The following is a 16272-nucleotide window of genomic DNA, read 5'->3' as shown; positions in this document are numbered from 1 at the left end:
GACATGAATGCTGCTATATAATTCTTCAGAGTTAAATAAGACAAAGATTACAATAAATATATCAGGTAGTGGATATGAAGCTAAAGTGATGACAAAACTAAATGAAATATACAGGTGACTATTTGGGAGTGACAATTAAAACAACACACATGTATGACATAAATACATAGTTTGAATAACCTCTCAATCATAATCCATTACATGTATTTCCATGTTGGTGTTGAAAATGATTGGAAGAGTAAACATTTATACTAAAGATAGGGACAATTATATTCAATAATGTTGTTGATGCTCCAGGACAGTGATATAAAGATAAAGACAAGATTTTGAATGAACAATTCATATATAATATAAGAAAATGGAATAATTTTGCCACATCATGTTAGGAAGACTACTTAAAATTTAATAAAAATTTTGATAATCCAAAAGGTAGAGTAATAATACGGGTTGAAAAAATGATCCTGATTCCAGCGATACATCTAAAGGAGGTTTGAATATTCATGAAATACAACAGTGACATCAAGAAGGGGTGTATTGACATTAGCACTATCAAAATGATTAGCAAATTTCTTCTCAAGAACGAATTTAGATAATATTTGAAGAGGAAAAAGAATGGAACTCTGTAACTAAGAAAAAGTATGTCTTTGTAGCTCCTAACCTTGAGGATTAACTTTATTTAGATGTTTGGATTAATGGTTACCAAATCTTGGTAATGGAAGAAGGATCAAGTTTAGGGATGATAGTTGGATTATGGATAATCCTATTTTTGAAGATCTCATCTTCTTCCAGCATGTAGAAAAATGCTAGAATTTACTAGGGATTGAAGTTAGAAACTACTAAAGAAACAATGAATGAATTATACTTAAGGATGTAAATCTTTCTCTTCCTCCTATTAACTAAAATCCAAATTCCTATTTTACTAGACTGGGTTTTAATGATAATATGTTCTGCAATCACAATTTTGATGGAAGGTTCTTTGTTTCCTCTATTTCATCTATGGATTTTAAAATCTTTGAGAGTTCATTTTGGTCTAAAGCTTGGCTTAACTCTCTAATTCCTAAAATAAATATCTTTTACTAGTTGTTCTTTCAAAATAAGGTATGGACTATTGACATTTATGCAACAAAGGCTTTACTCTTCCTAATCGATCATGGGCAATATATATGATTTTGTCATTTTGTTAATCAAATATGTTTGGACTTCTATTCTTTATCCCAAATGGCCCTATGTGGGAAAATATTACTTATTTTTGTCTTAATGAAATTCATGAATCCTTTCGATGAGTTTGTTATGTCTACTCATTGCTTGAGATGCTCTATTCAGTAGCCTTGGAAGAACATTTTAATCCACATTAAGGGTACAGTAGTGTCTCATTCCATTTGTTAAATCAATTTTCAAGTTTTAAGGTTAGTGTACATTTCAAGCCTCAACATCAATTTTCTTAAGGAAATTTATGTCATTTCTAGTCTTGCGTCTAACAAATTTCATGGTCTCCTTTAAATCTCATGGTCTAATAAGATTTTACAAACTTTAGACTTATTAGATTTTGTCATCCATGTAAATATTGTGTAAGTTTATAACCAATCCCTAAAGTCTAGTGAACCATCATTAGGTTTATTATTCATCTCAAAATCCTAATTGATCACTATAGGGATTTTAATATATTCTAATAATATTTGCATGCCGAAGAGATTTGATCTTGTTCAAGGGTATCTCTAATGGCCAGTCTATAAACACACAAAAGATGTGGAGAAATAATGGAAATTTGGTTCCTTATCAAGTGTCATTTCACTCAATAGACCTCTTGATGGGATTTTCAGTCTATGGGAAAACCCAATTTTTGAGAAGCTGGGCATAGTTTATAGCCAGGTAAATAAGATATGAAGGATAGAACCTTCAATTTGGGCTTGCAAATAGAATGAATCATGAAATACTAATTTCCTCTGAGATAATGTGATGAATGCACTTAAGAAAAAGAAGAGTACTAGATGGAGAACTAATGAACCTAGTTTAGAACAAGATAAGCCTTGCAAATTGTTTTATGAAAACCCTTACCTTCAATGGCATTGTAAAAAACTTCGTGAAGCCTCCCTCTTGCCCACACTTTGCTACGTGAATAAATGAAGTTTCACTTTTTCTTTTTCTTTTTATATCCCTGACAATGTCAAAATTTCAACACTAAACTTAATTGTTGTCAAAATTTTGACATTTTTAGGATCATTTTTTTTTTAAATGAATTTGACAAGCCAAATTGGTGTGCCCTCGAAAATGACCCCCAAATGTATTAATGGATTGGGTGAACTATGCTAAATATTTGTGTCTTGTGTTCTCTTCTATGTAATTTAATTTTTTTTTATATTGGTTATATTTTCATGTAATTATTATTTATGTCTCATTAATCCTAACAAAGTGTTGAATAAACTCATCAACCCCTATCTGAAGATTGTAAATGGGATAAAGCCTACATGTGAAACTGTGGTGAATAGTGTAGGAAATATAGAAAACAAGGATGATACAATAGTAGGCACACATATGTAACCCTATACTAGGTATAAGGTTTAGAGAACAAGGGAAACTATAAAAAATAAACAATGTAGATGTGTCTATGAATTCAAAAATATGGTGTTGCAGTTATATATGATAACAGGCTCGATATCTAGAAGTCAAGATCAATGAGTGATTGATAGCTTTGCATAAAGGAGAAACACTAGAATTCTAATGGCACTCATTGCCCATAGAATTATCTTATACCACATCAGGGATTATTTTTCTAAACATATGAAATTGGAGTTGGAAACCTAGATGGTAAAATTTTATTAGTCCAACTATGGTCAATAGTCATGTCTTTGGACTAGAATGAGCCTAGTTATAGATCATTTCAAAATGAATTTGGGATGTCACTTAGGAATAGAATCTTGCCAATAGTTGAGAATTTTTCATGTTTCTTGCTTATAATTTTGAGACCCGTTGACTACAAATTTGTTCTAGACAAAGTTATGTCATTTGTGGGGTGATGTTTATTTCTACTCCTACACTACTATTATCAAGATATATTATTGATCTATAAAATGCTTTATCAAGATCAAGAAGAAAATTATGTAAGATGTGTTGGGATTGATGCATGATCTAATGGATCCCAATGCAAGAGTGTTAACCAATGAAAGTGGAGCAATGAATATTGGTAAGGGAGAATGAATGAGGATTGTTGATCTGATTATCTAAACATTTTAGAAGACTCCAAACCCTAATTAGGTGACATATTGTGTAAGCTAAAAGATTTATTTATAAGGATAGTTCAAGAACAAATTTGAAGTTGTTGAGAGGATGAAAATTTGAAGATCTAGCTAAGCTATAACATAACTTAGAGCTACAAAGTAGAGATAGAGAATGATTTAGGTGATATCTATCATATGAAAGTGATGTAACAATATAGAGCATAATGGATGGAAACATGCATAAAGGTAGACACACTTTACTAGGTCATTTATAGAAGGAATACATTTTTATTTATTGTATTCGTAAATCCCATTTAGGGTATTAACAAGCCTTACATTGTAAAAATTCCTAATAGAGTGCACATTTGAAGAGTGTTGCAAAATCATTTCATAGGGTAGGCTTTATTAGGTCTTAATGTATTACTCTTGACATGGTAAAATCACTCCTAATATGGAAAGTCATCAAAACTGACATTATTGTATGCTCTAACTGAGCAACCTTTATGTTGTAGTAGTGAGGGATTTGTGGGTGTCACCCCACCATAGTTTTCCCTCTAATCAAGTGCTTATGCATGACCAAATCTTTGTGTCATGTGTGTTAATTGATTATGTGGTGTGTTATCTTCATAGCTATTATATTTTTTATACTATTATTAAAAAATGTTGCTATCAAGAGGGTAAAAGGATATCGAGGGTTAAAAGTTTTAAGAGGTACTAATTCATCCCTCCCTCCCATTACCTTACCTTTCCACCTAAACTTTCAAAAACCTCATAAATAAGAATGCATATGATATGTCATGATTAAGGAGAGAATTACATGAATGTTTTGAATGATATATCCCTTCTTAGAAGCCAAGCTCCACTACCTTCTTGATGGAAGAAGCTTGTTGCAAGAAGGAAATTTTGATCTTGATGAATGCTTTAAGACACTTTCTTGAAATCTCATGAGTGCATCTATTCTTGCTCTTGGTTTTTTGTAAAATGATAATTTATAGCTTTATGGATGAAAATTAAATTCCCAAGCCTCTTGATATATTTTTTTTGGGATAAGGAAGACTCAGGAGAAAGAGTAAACAAGTGACACACCTAAGGCACCTCAAGCTTCAAAGCTAAAATTTCTTAAGGAAGAGGTTGACCTGGGTTGACATCTTCTATATGATTCAACTCTATTGAAAAATTATTAATAACTAACCATCTTGATAAAGTCCTTCTATTAATATTGTTTATCTTTTTAGATAAATTTGGTATCCGTTTGAAAAAATTAAAATTGTGTTCTTTTAGAAAACAAAGAGGCCCATAAAGTAGATAATCTATAATTGTCCTATTTTTAAAAGTGTATATACACCAAATAATGAGAGAGTGTGGAGATACTAATATGGTCTCCACATAATGTGCTTAGCCATTCAAAAAAAGCTTGATCTTTTTGGTTTTGGATTATTCCAAAAATGTAAAGAGACCTTGAGATTTACATTCCAACCAGTGGTCTTCAGAATGGTTGTTACTTATTATAATTGTGTTATCATTATTAATTTGCTTGATTGTGCATTGTGCTTAAGCTTCTTTTTATATTGATGTCTACTATTAGGTTAGTATTGATGATTGGGCTTATTAGTTCATGCCTTCTATATAAGGCAGGGAACTAATGTTCCCATTAGACAAGAATTTTAGTTTCTACATATATTGCTAAATTGCAAATGCAATTTTTTTTCTTGTTTCCTAAATAAATGAGGTAGTAGACATCATGTAATTCCTCTAGAAATGGAGAAAGATTTATTAGATCTTGAGAAAACATTGTAGAAAGTGTTGAACCTTGTTTGAAAAAGCAAAAATACTAGAGGTTACATGCCTTGAGAGTATCACATAGCATGTCATGTACTGTCATTTCCTCTATGTGTTAGTATGTTAAATGGTAGAGTGCACATGGCTAATGAGGGCCTTAGAGAACTTCTTGAAAGAACTCAAATTTTATCACTTTCTACCAACACTATCATTTCTTTGACACTATAGATTGCCAGCTAATTTTAGCACAGTTCAAGAGATGGCAGAATCAGCTTTGTGTTCCTCCTCTGAAAATAGGAATTGTTTCTCAATAATCTATACTACAAGTTCCAGTCTTCCAAGAAAGACTTTTTGAGAACATAAAATTTCAATGAAGAGAGTTCTCCTATGTGTCACTTCATAGTCCACATAACTTGGGATGTAGATGCATATATTGACTTCTTAGAGCCTTTAGTTACAACATCTGAAACATATGTTGTAGGTGGGTAAGTGCTACTTCCTCAGTATTTATGAAGAGAGTTGAACATGTAGCTGTTCAAGTAGAATAAATTTTCCTACTCTCTTCTCCAACTTAAGAGCCAAAGGGAATAACACTTATTTTCCTTCCAACACAGATGCAGGGTATTTTCTCGAGGAAAGGGAAAACAAAGCAGCATCAACTTTAAAAAAAATGTGTTGAAACATTCAAAATTTTAAAACTATGGAGCGTTTGACCAAGGTTTCCATTCCTGCATTTGTTAAGCTAGGGGACTTTTAGCCACTTTAATGTTGATATGCTCATGGGTTTGGACTATTGTGAGGCTGTGTTAATTCATGGCAAAGGTGGCCTATTTGGGGACTTATCTATTTGAACCAAATGAAAAATTCTGAATTAATTACCTCAACTCGGTGAAGAGGGGCCTAAGACTGAAATATTACCTTCTATTGTGTTTCTTTGTTCATGTTTTCACCTTTGAGAGTGAGTGATTTTGGTTATTTTGCATAGCAGTAGATTTTGATGAGTCTTCCTTTGATGTCTACATCACTGAGCCAGCCACTCTACCATTGTATTCAAGTCACAAGCTATATACACGTTTTCTTCAATGAATATGAAGCCTTATAACTAGTTTGAACAAATGATTCAATTTTACACATACCCATGCTAAAAAATTGAAAGTCCTAGAACTCATTCAAACAACACAATTTATGGCACTAGCCTTTGCGACTTAAGATATATTGTTATAAAAGGACATCTATTATGTTTAAACATATTCTTGTCCATACCAAAAATGCATACAAATTCTTAATAATTGTTGTATTGTTTGCAAAATATTGATTTCCATGTCTGTTTAAACTTTATTTTTATTCTAATTTCTTGAGCAAGTAATCTATAGATACATTTTGAGATACAACCACATAAATCTTGTATAACTACAACATCAAAGAAATATCCTCTCAGAAGCAGCTACCATTTTTTGAGCAGTAAACAGTGGAGCATTAAATGTCAACTAGATCTATAGGTGGTATTGTGATTTCAAAATATTTCAAAACACTATGATTTCAAAAGACAAGGACTCCAGCTCAACAAGAACTCTTGTTATTTTTATGTTTATGTTTTATACATTGTTTAGACCCGCTACTAATTCTTGCATTTTTTTCCATCTAATTACCCAATTTGAGATTTGTGGTCTGGATCTTAGCTAGTAGGGGATGAGGGAAGATTTCTCCTTTCTCAACTTCTATTCCATTTTTTTCATTGGAACAACCTTTTCTTGAATGGGTAGGGTGAATATCTTCTTTCCGATTTGATAGATTGAATTAAGATTGTTTAATCTGAGCACCAAATTAGTGAGGGTTTTTGGATATCTTCGTTCTTGCTGCTTTTGGACCAATCACTATCCGAGATTTTTCTATCTTGCCAACCTTGGTCCAACCCTTCTCATTTTGCTCTTCATCATTTTCCCGAGGTTTAGTAGTGTTCTTCCAAGATGAAGAAAGGCCTTTTCTCCCTAAGAGGAGGAAAGAATTGTTGTCGTAAACCTTCTGAGATCCATACTTTATGTCTGACGATTCCCTGAATAGGGCACCGAAGCTCTTGTGGCAGGGAAACAACGTAGTAATTTCCTTTGATGGTGTTTCATAAACTGCTCTTCTGTATTTAGTGTTAATAAAGAAAGCTATTTGTTTCGCACACCAAAGTTCATTAGTGTTCTTTTGGTTCACCGTTTTTGTCAAATAAAAATAAAAATAAAAATAAATAATAAATCATTTAGACCAATCATATTTCAAATAAAATTTATTATTTTTTTTAAAAAATTTAAAAATAACTCAAAACTTTATGAAAACTATGATCAGTCCAAAAATACAATGTTCTATCAGTCCAAATTAATTTACCAATAGGCATAAGTAGACATTCATTTCCTGGTATGTTGATGTAAATGTATTAGGATAGCATATCTTTTTGTATGTCATGATTTTTCATTCAATCCTTGTCACTGTTGCATTCTATGTTAAATAACTCTTTTATAACCATTGTATTGTATAGTTCAAATGGCCAAATTGGTTGTGCCAAAGTTGTTTTACTCAATATGAGTTAGCTACAAACACATTGACACAAGCCTTACACACAAAATTTTATAAATATACAAATGAACTATGCCAAATTAGACTCATTGCAAATAATAGTGAATCCTTGTGAAGTTCCATTAATCACCAATAAATCAAGAAGAAAATTAATTAAGTTGTTTGACCCAAAATGTGTGATTGGTAGATAATAAGTATGTTGGTTTATAGTTTTAGAATATATAATATATTGTGAAATTATCATTACTTAATTCAATACATTCCCCATCACTTCCAATGTAGAATCATTATGTAAAAAAAATCTAAGTTAAATAGTTTATGAAAGTTACATTTCATAAATCTTCCTACTAATAGAAATAAATTAAAAGTAACATTTGCCATAGTAACATTTTCCATACCTTTTCCTATTAATAGTAGTAAGTTTGTGATTAAAGGAATCTAATGTGTGGGATATTTGTAATTGTTTTTACCATTGGATGCATTACAAACTTTAAACCTTGTGGGTAGTTGACCAAAAATGATGTATTATTCCATCTTACATATGCATGAAATCCTACTCATATAAGATTTTGATATTTTTACCTAATGAATTCTTGATAAAAAAGAAGCTAGAGTAACAATTTGTCATTATGAATAAAATAAATGGAATTCATTCATTTATGATATTCAAATCAAGCCAAGTTCTAAAGTAAAATTTAGATATGAAATTGTGAATCATGTCAACATTTTATAAAATCAACTTTATCAACTCATTGTTCAATTGGTGGACTCTTACAAAATCTATTTTCCTAAAGAACTATAAAAAAAAAAACTTGAGTTGTATTAGATGCTAACAACACTACACCTTTACCTTTAGGTTTGCTATATTTTGTTGAAATGTCATGTATAGACAATATGTTAGTAGACTAATCCTTTGTATTACAAATTCTAAAAACTTGTCAATGTAAATAAGATTATAAAAGGTATAAAAATATTTCTATTCTCATAGATATTAGTATATATTAAAATGAATGAAATTATAGAATAACTCATTATCTTCTGTATAATATGTTTTAACTTCTTTGGGAATATCTAATGTACTATTGAAATAGAGATGAATGTAGCTAATTAAATGCAAGATAGTTTTCTAGAATTTTGATTGTGTATGAGTTTCTAACATCAACGTTTCACATCACACTCAATGATCCATCATCAAAATGAAAGAAATTGCACAAGATAGAAATATAAGTTGTAGACTAGAGCCCAATTAAGGTATGAAAAGAGGGTGAGAAAGAGAGCACAACAAATGAGAGGAAAAAATACAAGAACTACACCTACAAAGATGGAAAAGACAAAACCAAAGTAGAGGAGAAAAATCATAAAAAGTACTCTAAATGAAATGAAAAAGAATATAATAAATGTAATAAAAATTGTTGGTCAAAACAATCAACAATACACACAAGTGAGACATAATAAGACCTATATAAAAGAAAATAAAGTAAGGAATAAAAAGAAGAAACACAATGCCTACAAGCATCAATAAGAAAATAAATAGACAAAATAACAATGAAATAAAATAAATTAAAAAGACCAAATAAGACTAAGATGTGAAGTAAGAGGAAAAGGGAATAAAAAAGTAAAATAGCTCAAACAAAAAAAGCAATACAAAATGTCAAAAATTTAAATAAGACCCAAGCCCGTGAGTAAATAAGCTAAAAGGAAAATAAAAAGACACTCCAATAAAAGCCTAACAAAGGAGAAGAAAAATGAAAATAAATACACCAAAAAGACCAAACGTAAAAGGATAAATCTAAAAATACAAGCAATGAATTAGAAAAGATCAAAAAATAAAGTGAAAAAATCAAAAAATAAATAAGAGGGAAAATAAGTGATAAATATAGCCTAAGAGGAAAAAAAGGAAAAACTCAAAAATACTAAATAAAAATTCAAATACATAAAGAACAATTGACAAAAATTAAGAGCAATGACAAAAGCAAATAAAAAAAAGAAACACACACACACACACACACACACACACACACACACACACATATATATATATATATATATACACACACGAAAATATTTTTATATTTATATATGTATAATTATATTTGTATTGTCATGAACTTTCCTTCATTCCATGATGGATCAATGAATGTGTGATCCAAAATGGAAAATTCGTACACAATCAAAATTCCAAAAAACTTTCTTGCATTTATAATAGATTGTGGAAATCTAATGACATTAATTGTAGCTAAATAATGTTTACAAAAAGAAACATCATATACCACTATAGTGAGTATGGAATTGGTAGTGCTAAATTAAAATAAGAAGAAATAAAATATATTGTGCTTCATAATACTACCCAATTGAATTTTATATATATATATATATTCTTGAAAAAATATTTTTTAAATAAAAAGAAAGCGTCAAACATTTAAATATTGAAAGATAAATGAAGAACCTCCACCATTTTGTATGAAAAATGTTAAATATTTAGAAATAAAAAGCTTAAACTTAAAAACCGAAACACACTGCAGTTAAGTGAACGTGAGCATTGCTGCTATGCCAACAGGAACTTGAGTTTCTGCTCCAATTCTTAACGTTTCCAAAGATTGCAACGACGGCACCGCCATTGTCAAAGAAGGTAACTATTGAAATTTCTCTTTTTAAGATAAACCTAGATTGAATGTAGCGGAATGCTGGAAACTGTTATGGATGATGTTTTACTCTAATCCAATAATAATAAATATTATTGAAATTCCAACGCATGTCCAAACTGTATTTTGAATATTACAAGTTGTTGAGCCCCACAGTTGAAGAAGAACCAGTAACAATTTGGAGGAGGAGACAAATTTGTTTATACTCGTCTTCGCATCATTTTGTCTGCTTCCTCGAAAAGAATCACCGACTCACCGACTCTCTTTCTTATACAAAAGATTCGTTCCAGGAAAATGCGCTCTGTTTCAATCATCACGGGCCCTCTTTTTCCTTCCACTCACTTTACTGCACGAAAAGGTAGACCCATTCTTCTGCATGCCTCTCAGATTCCAAATTTTTTCCACGTCGGCCCATATATCAGAGGATTCCACGTTTCTTCCACCAAGTACTCACTTTACTGATTCGATCTCTTCTTAATTTAATTCACTGCTTTCCCTTCTCTTACCCACAACTCTGTTTTTGCCCTCGCTGGAAACCGTATCTTTCTACCCTGCTTTGGCTGGTTTTCTCTGTGTTCAATTGAATCTAATACCATGGCATCAACATCTGCTGACTCTGCTCCAACAGTGAGGGAGCTTGAAAACACTTGTCAAGAAGTGCCGTCGTCTTCTTCATCTTCTTCTTCCCCGTCATCTTCTGGAAGCTTGTTTTCATGCTGCTTAGATTGGATCTCTTCCTTTGTTGCATGCCGCTCAATGGAATCGAATTCAATGGCATCTACTTCAGGTACAACAGGCCGTATATCAGAGAACCGAGGTATTATGGGCGCTTTCCATGAAATCTCACCATATTCATGTACACCTCCAACGCCCATCCAAAAACCCTCTTTTGATGTTTTCATCAATCACCGTGGACCAGATGTTAAAACAACATTAGCCAGCAGAATCTACGATATTCTTGATAGCATGAGAGTCCCAGCATTTTTGGATTCAGAGGAACTGGAATTTGGCGATTTCTTGCCTACAACTATAGAAGCAGCAATCCGCGGTGCCACGCTGCATATAGCAATTTTCTCAGAGAGGTATGCAGAATCGGCTTGGTGTTTAGAAGAGCTCTCGTTGATGCTTAAAAGTGGCGCCAAAATTGTTCCCATTTTCTACTATCTAGAGCCTTCTGATATCAGATTTGTAGCTCAGGGAAAAGGAAAGTACGTTGCTGCCTTTAAAAGGCATGAAGAGAAGTGCAGATATAGGCCAGAAAAGCTCCAGGAATGGAAAAAGGCACTCTCTGATGCCTCACTATACAGTGGCCAAGTCATAAAAAATAATGAGTAAGTACCACACGTTTGGCCTCTCAGTCTTTAAGAAATATGCATTTTGTTTTATGAGTATGAAATTGAACTTTGACATAGAGATCTGTGTAGAGTTTGATTTTTGAATGTCATTTTCCTTGTCCAGTGATGAGATGAGGTTGTTTAAGAACATTGTGAATATTGTGCTGAAAGAAATACGCAATGTGCCCTTAATAGTTGCAAAACATCCAGTCTGTCTGAAAGAAACTGCGGAAGACTTTGAAAACACACTCCAGCTTACTCAAAATGATCAGGGTGTGCAAATTGTGGGCATTTGGGGCATGGGTGGTTCCGGTAAGACCACACTTGCCAAAGAACTATACAACAGAAGATCCTCCTCTGTGGAGAGGTCTTTTTTTATTTTTGACATTAGAGAAGCTAAAGGTGTATTGCAGAACAAGCAGATTCTGCTCCTCAAAGGTCTTGGTGTGAATGAACCAGTTGACAGTATAGAGCAAGGTAAAGCTATTCTTGCAAGGCATTTGAGATCTCTTAGGGTGTTCATTGTGCTGGATGATGTGGATGATGTAGATCAATTGGATGCACTTGTACCTGTGAAAGACAATCTTGTAAGGGGTAGTCTTATCATTGTCACAACGCGAGAGTATGATTGTCTCACATCCTGGGGTATATACACTATATATAAAATGAAAGCACTTGATCCATTCTATGCAGAACAACTTTTTTGTTGGCATACATTCTTACAACCCTCTCCCATCCATGGATTTGAGAAGCCTGTTAAAATGTTTGTAAAGGCCTGTCAAGGATTGCCCCTTTCTCTAAAAGTATTTGGAGGACAACTTTATGTAAAGTCCAACAAACAATATTGGGAGTCTTTGTTTCATAAGATCTCAAGAATTTTGCCAAAAAATATCAGAGAGAAACTCAAAGTAAGTTATGATGCTCTTGATGATGAAGAAAAAGAGGCATTCCTTGATACAGCATGCTTCTTTATTGGAGAAGAGAAAAGTTTGGCAATTGAAGTCTGGGAAGGATCAGGGTGGAGTGGTTTGCATACTTGGGAAAGTCTTCTAAATAAGTGTTTAATTGAGATTGATGATAATAATTGCATAAGGATGCATGACCACTTAAGAGATTTAGGAAGGGAAATTGCAAATCAACATTCAACCTCCCAAATTTGGTTATCCCAACAAATTATTGATTCTAACAAACAAACAAAGGTGAGTTTAATATTTTGTTTTAGTTTATTGCATAAAAATGCATGACTACTTAAGAGATTTAGCAAAGGAAGTTGCAAATCAACATTCAACCCCCTGAATTTGTCTATCCCAGCAAATTATTGATTAATTATTGATTATAGCATAATAGAGGTAAATTTAATATGTTCTTTTAATTTAGAGCTAACAATGGAAAATAAACTCCTTTGTTGATTTTATGTGTTAAACAATTGTTTGAAAGACTAGTCTTGTTTGTCCATTTTGCTATCTAATTAATTTAACAAAATAATCTATTTACACTTAAAACTATCATTTCTGTTGATAATTTGTAAAGATGTATAATTTATATAAATTTTTGTTGTATATTTAATGGCTCTCATGACTGGTCTTTGCTATCTTAATGAGTTTAATGATTAATCTTTATTTTTGTAAGGAACCTAAATCCTTTCCAAAACTCCGTGTATCTTTTTGAGAAAGCATTATTCTATCTGTTTGAGCAGCTAATGAATTTGTTTTTATGCTTATTTTAATTTTCAGAAAACAAGTAGCATTCGAGGAATTAAGCTTGGCATAACTGCAGCAAGAGAGGGGTGGTTGTCATATGTATGTATGTTACGCTCATTATTTATCTACATATATACACTAATTCTAATTTTCTGTATTTAATAGGCTTTTCCTAAATTTTATAGTTTTGGTATTCAACACTTGTGCCCTTCCGAATATTATAAGAAAACTATTTACTAATTAGTGAGTTTGCTAAGAATTTCGGTTGCCGATGGCAGGAAGAGGACTTAAGTGGTGAAAATTCATTTCCCGAACACTTTGTAGTTGGGCTAAAACTTTTAGTGACTCAAGGAAATTATTTTAATCAAGCAATCGGTGAAGCATCAAGAGAGTTAATCTGGCTTTGCTGGTCTTGTATTCAAGAGAGAAATCTTCCAACACAACTTTCTTTCAGAAATTTGAGAGTTTTACAACTACTTTGGAATCATCGCTTAGAAGAGATATGGGAGGCTGAGAACGATGTGAGTAGTGTTTAATTTTAGCTGTATTAAATATATATTTATAAGTTCTTTTTATTACAATTAGTTGTAGAACGCTGTATGCCCCTCTCTCATTGGAAATGTCGTGCAGGCTCCCGTGAAGTTGAGAGAGTTGCTTATTTCTCATTGCTATGAATTCCGAGGATTCCCAAGCTCCATAGGGTGTCTGAATGAGTTGAGAAAGATAGTAATAAAGAGTAGCAAGCATATAGATAGTCTTCCAGAAGAGTTTTGTCGTTTGCAATTATTAGAGCACCTCCAATTATCTGATTGTGCAATGTTATCATCACTACCGAGTAGTTTCGGTGATTTGACAAATCTGCAGCATCTAGACTTGTCCCAGTGCAGCAGCTTAAGGAAATTACCTGTTTCTTTTAAGAATTTGATTACCTTGAAATATCTCAATTTTGAATGGTGTGAAGAGCTGATGCTTGGGTCAGATGATTTTCAAAACATTACAAAGCTGGAGTATTTGCGTCTTTCTTATTGCAGACAATTAGAGGAGCTGCCTGAAAATATCACAAATCAGGTGTCCTTGAGAGAGCTATTTTTAGATAATATGGACAGATTGAAGGAGGTACCGATTAAAATAGATCAACTAAGCAGACTGCGAGAGATTTGGATAGGGAGCGATGGGTTGATTAGTTTGCCGAGCTCTCTCGGAAACTTGTCTTCCTTAACAGATCTTTCAATTATTCAGTGTCCCAAACTGGAATCTTTGCCGACCTCTCTCGGAAATTTGTGCTCCTTGACAGATCTTACAATTGAGAGCTGCCCAATCAGCCAACTTGATTTTGGAGCACCATCTTTATCTTTTGCATTCACCAACCTGATGCGGCTGACACTCAACGCAACAGCAGCGTGCAGGGTTTCATTTTCTCAAGACCATTATCACCGTCTTCAGAGGTTAAATCTCTCTTATAATTTTTATTTAAGAGAGATCACAGGATTGCCAGTAAACCTTGAATTTCTGACTATAAGGAGGTGTCCAGAGCTGGAGGAGCTTCCGAGCTTTACACGATTAACTTCTCTCAGAGAGTTTGATGTAGAAGATTGTGACCGAATTGGGAAAATAGAAGGTTTACAAGATTGCACGACACTGGAAACATTGATTTTATGGACTGAAAGTGAGAAGTTGGAAGCGCCGGGCATAGAGAGCTTGGAGAATTTGAGGACACTGAAACTGAAAGCAAAGAGGCGATCAGCTATTCAAAGTTGCATTCAAAAGATACAGGTAATAAAATACTAGTTTCTAGGGACACAAATGATTCAATTTATCTTCATCGGGAATATTTGTGCACTGATTGAATGTCAATACTGTGCAGAAATGGCCAGATGAAGTTACAGTGATATGTACGCGAGCGGTCCCTGAGGCGTCCTCAGTTGTGGAGCGCTTCGAACTTGGGTTGTCAGTGGATGATTCCTTTTCTAACAATTCCATGGATAATGTGGCCGAATCGAAATTGGTGGTGCGGAACCATTCCTCCACTGGCGGTGGCAGTGCCATTATGCTCTGTTTTCTTACAAATGGAAAAAATCAAATTTATTTAGCCAAGCGCGTGGACACGGCCTCATTTGCTCAGGTAACTGAGGTGCGGGAGACTGCTGTGGGTAGATGGGCAGTGATATTTGTGTTGCCACAGCGTTCCAGGTGGCTCACAGGTAATGATGAATTCTGCATCCGGAATCTATATGTCTCACCGCAAACAAAAGTGGAGAGAGAGTTGGCTGTGAGAGGAGCAGAGCAAAGACTAGGGATGGAGGCATTATTGCCACTTTTACAAACCATTTCTAGCTAATGTTCATCATAATTTTCAGCGAAAAGTGTGAACTTAAAGAGTCTATCGTGTTAAATTATTATATCTAGCGCTTGTACCCTGTGTAATATTTAAAATGTAAATCTTTGTTTGGAGGTTGAAATATTTGGAAAAAAAAATGGAGTGAAAGATATCAAAACAAAAAAATTGTGTGAAAGATATCAATACTCACCTATAGCAAAACCCTAATATTAATCCTCTCCCTTCTTGGGAGAGAACTTATCTAAAAGAAATCTTAGATAGGAGTTGAATACCTTTTTACATCGTTGCATAAATATTATCAATTTGAATATCAATAAATCTAAAACAATTTTCACTCAATTGAAAACTAAAAGTGAAATTGCTTGTAAATTTTGAGAATATTTAAATGGAAAATCATATATTATATTAAATATTATTTTCAAAATATTGATATATGTTCCATTTTTTTTTTTGAGCCTATATATTTCCAATTTGAAATATATTATAGTTATGAACATATTCTATTGTAAGAGAAAGAATAAGATATAATGTAGTTTATGTTTCTATAATTTTTAATTCAATATGGAATTTTTTTGTTTTCAAAAAGACATATAGTAATTATAAAATAAAAGTGGAATAATACAATCTATTCTTCTTCTCAATAACACAAAAGGAACAAGTCTAGGTACAACTTAATTGTCTAGAATAAGGATTGCCTAGAGT

At 32.8% G+C, this 16272-nt stretch overlaps 1 protein-coding gene across 1 annotated transcript; it reads left to right on the top strand.

Moving 5' to 3' along the window:
* The first annotated feature begins 10661 nt into the window (after window positions 1-10661).
* Window positions 10662-15691, top strand: LOC149579630 (TMV resistance protein N-like). The gene is made up of 6 exons (XM_089786197.1): window positions 10662-11529; window positions 11657-12731; window positions 13266-13331; window positions 13511-13753; window positions 13863-15005; window positions 15097-15691. The coding sequence occupies exons 1-6, from the start codon at window positions 10793-10795 to the stop codon at window positions 15568-15570; spliced, it is 3738 nt and encodes a 1245-aa protein (XP_089642323.1). The 5' UTR covers window positions 10662-10792; the 3' UTR covers window positions 15571-15691.
* Window positions 15692-16272: the final 581 nt, after the last annotated feature.

This window comes from Cupressus sempervirens, chromosome 1, assembly GCF_028749045.1.
Source record: "Cupressus sempervirens isolate cs-2001-9-10 chromosome 1, ASM2874904v1, whole genome shotgun sequence".
Lineage (NCBI taxonomy): Eukaryota > Viridiplantae > Streptophyta > Pinopsida > Cupressales > Cupressaceae > Cupressus > Cupressus sempervirens.
Note: the sequence above shows the minus strand (reverse complement) of the source record. Positions and strands in the feature narration are given on the sequence as shown.

Bases quoted from the DNA above. Each gene is read 5' to 3' on its own strand.
- LOC149579630 (XM_089786197.1), top strand. From the start codon at position 10,793: ATGGCATCAACATCTGCTGACTCTGCTCCAACAGTGAGGGAGCTTGAA. The intron at 11,530-11,656 runs GTAAGTACCACA...TTCCTTGTCCAG, and splicing joins CAAGTCATAAAAAATAATGA to TGATGAGATGAGGTTGTTTA. The intron at 13,754-13,862 runs GTGAGTAGTGTT...AATGTCGTGCAG, and splicing joins TATGGGAGGCTGAGAACGAT to GCTCCCGTGAAGTTGAGAGA.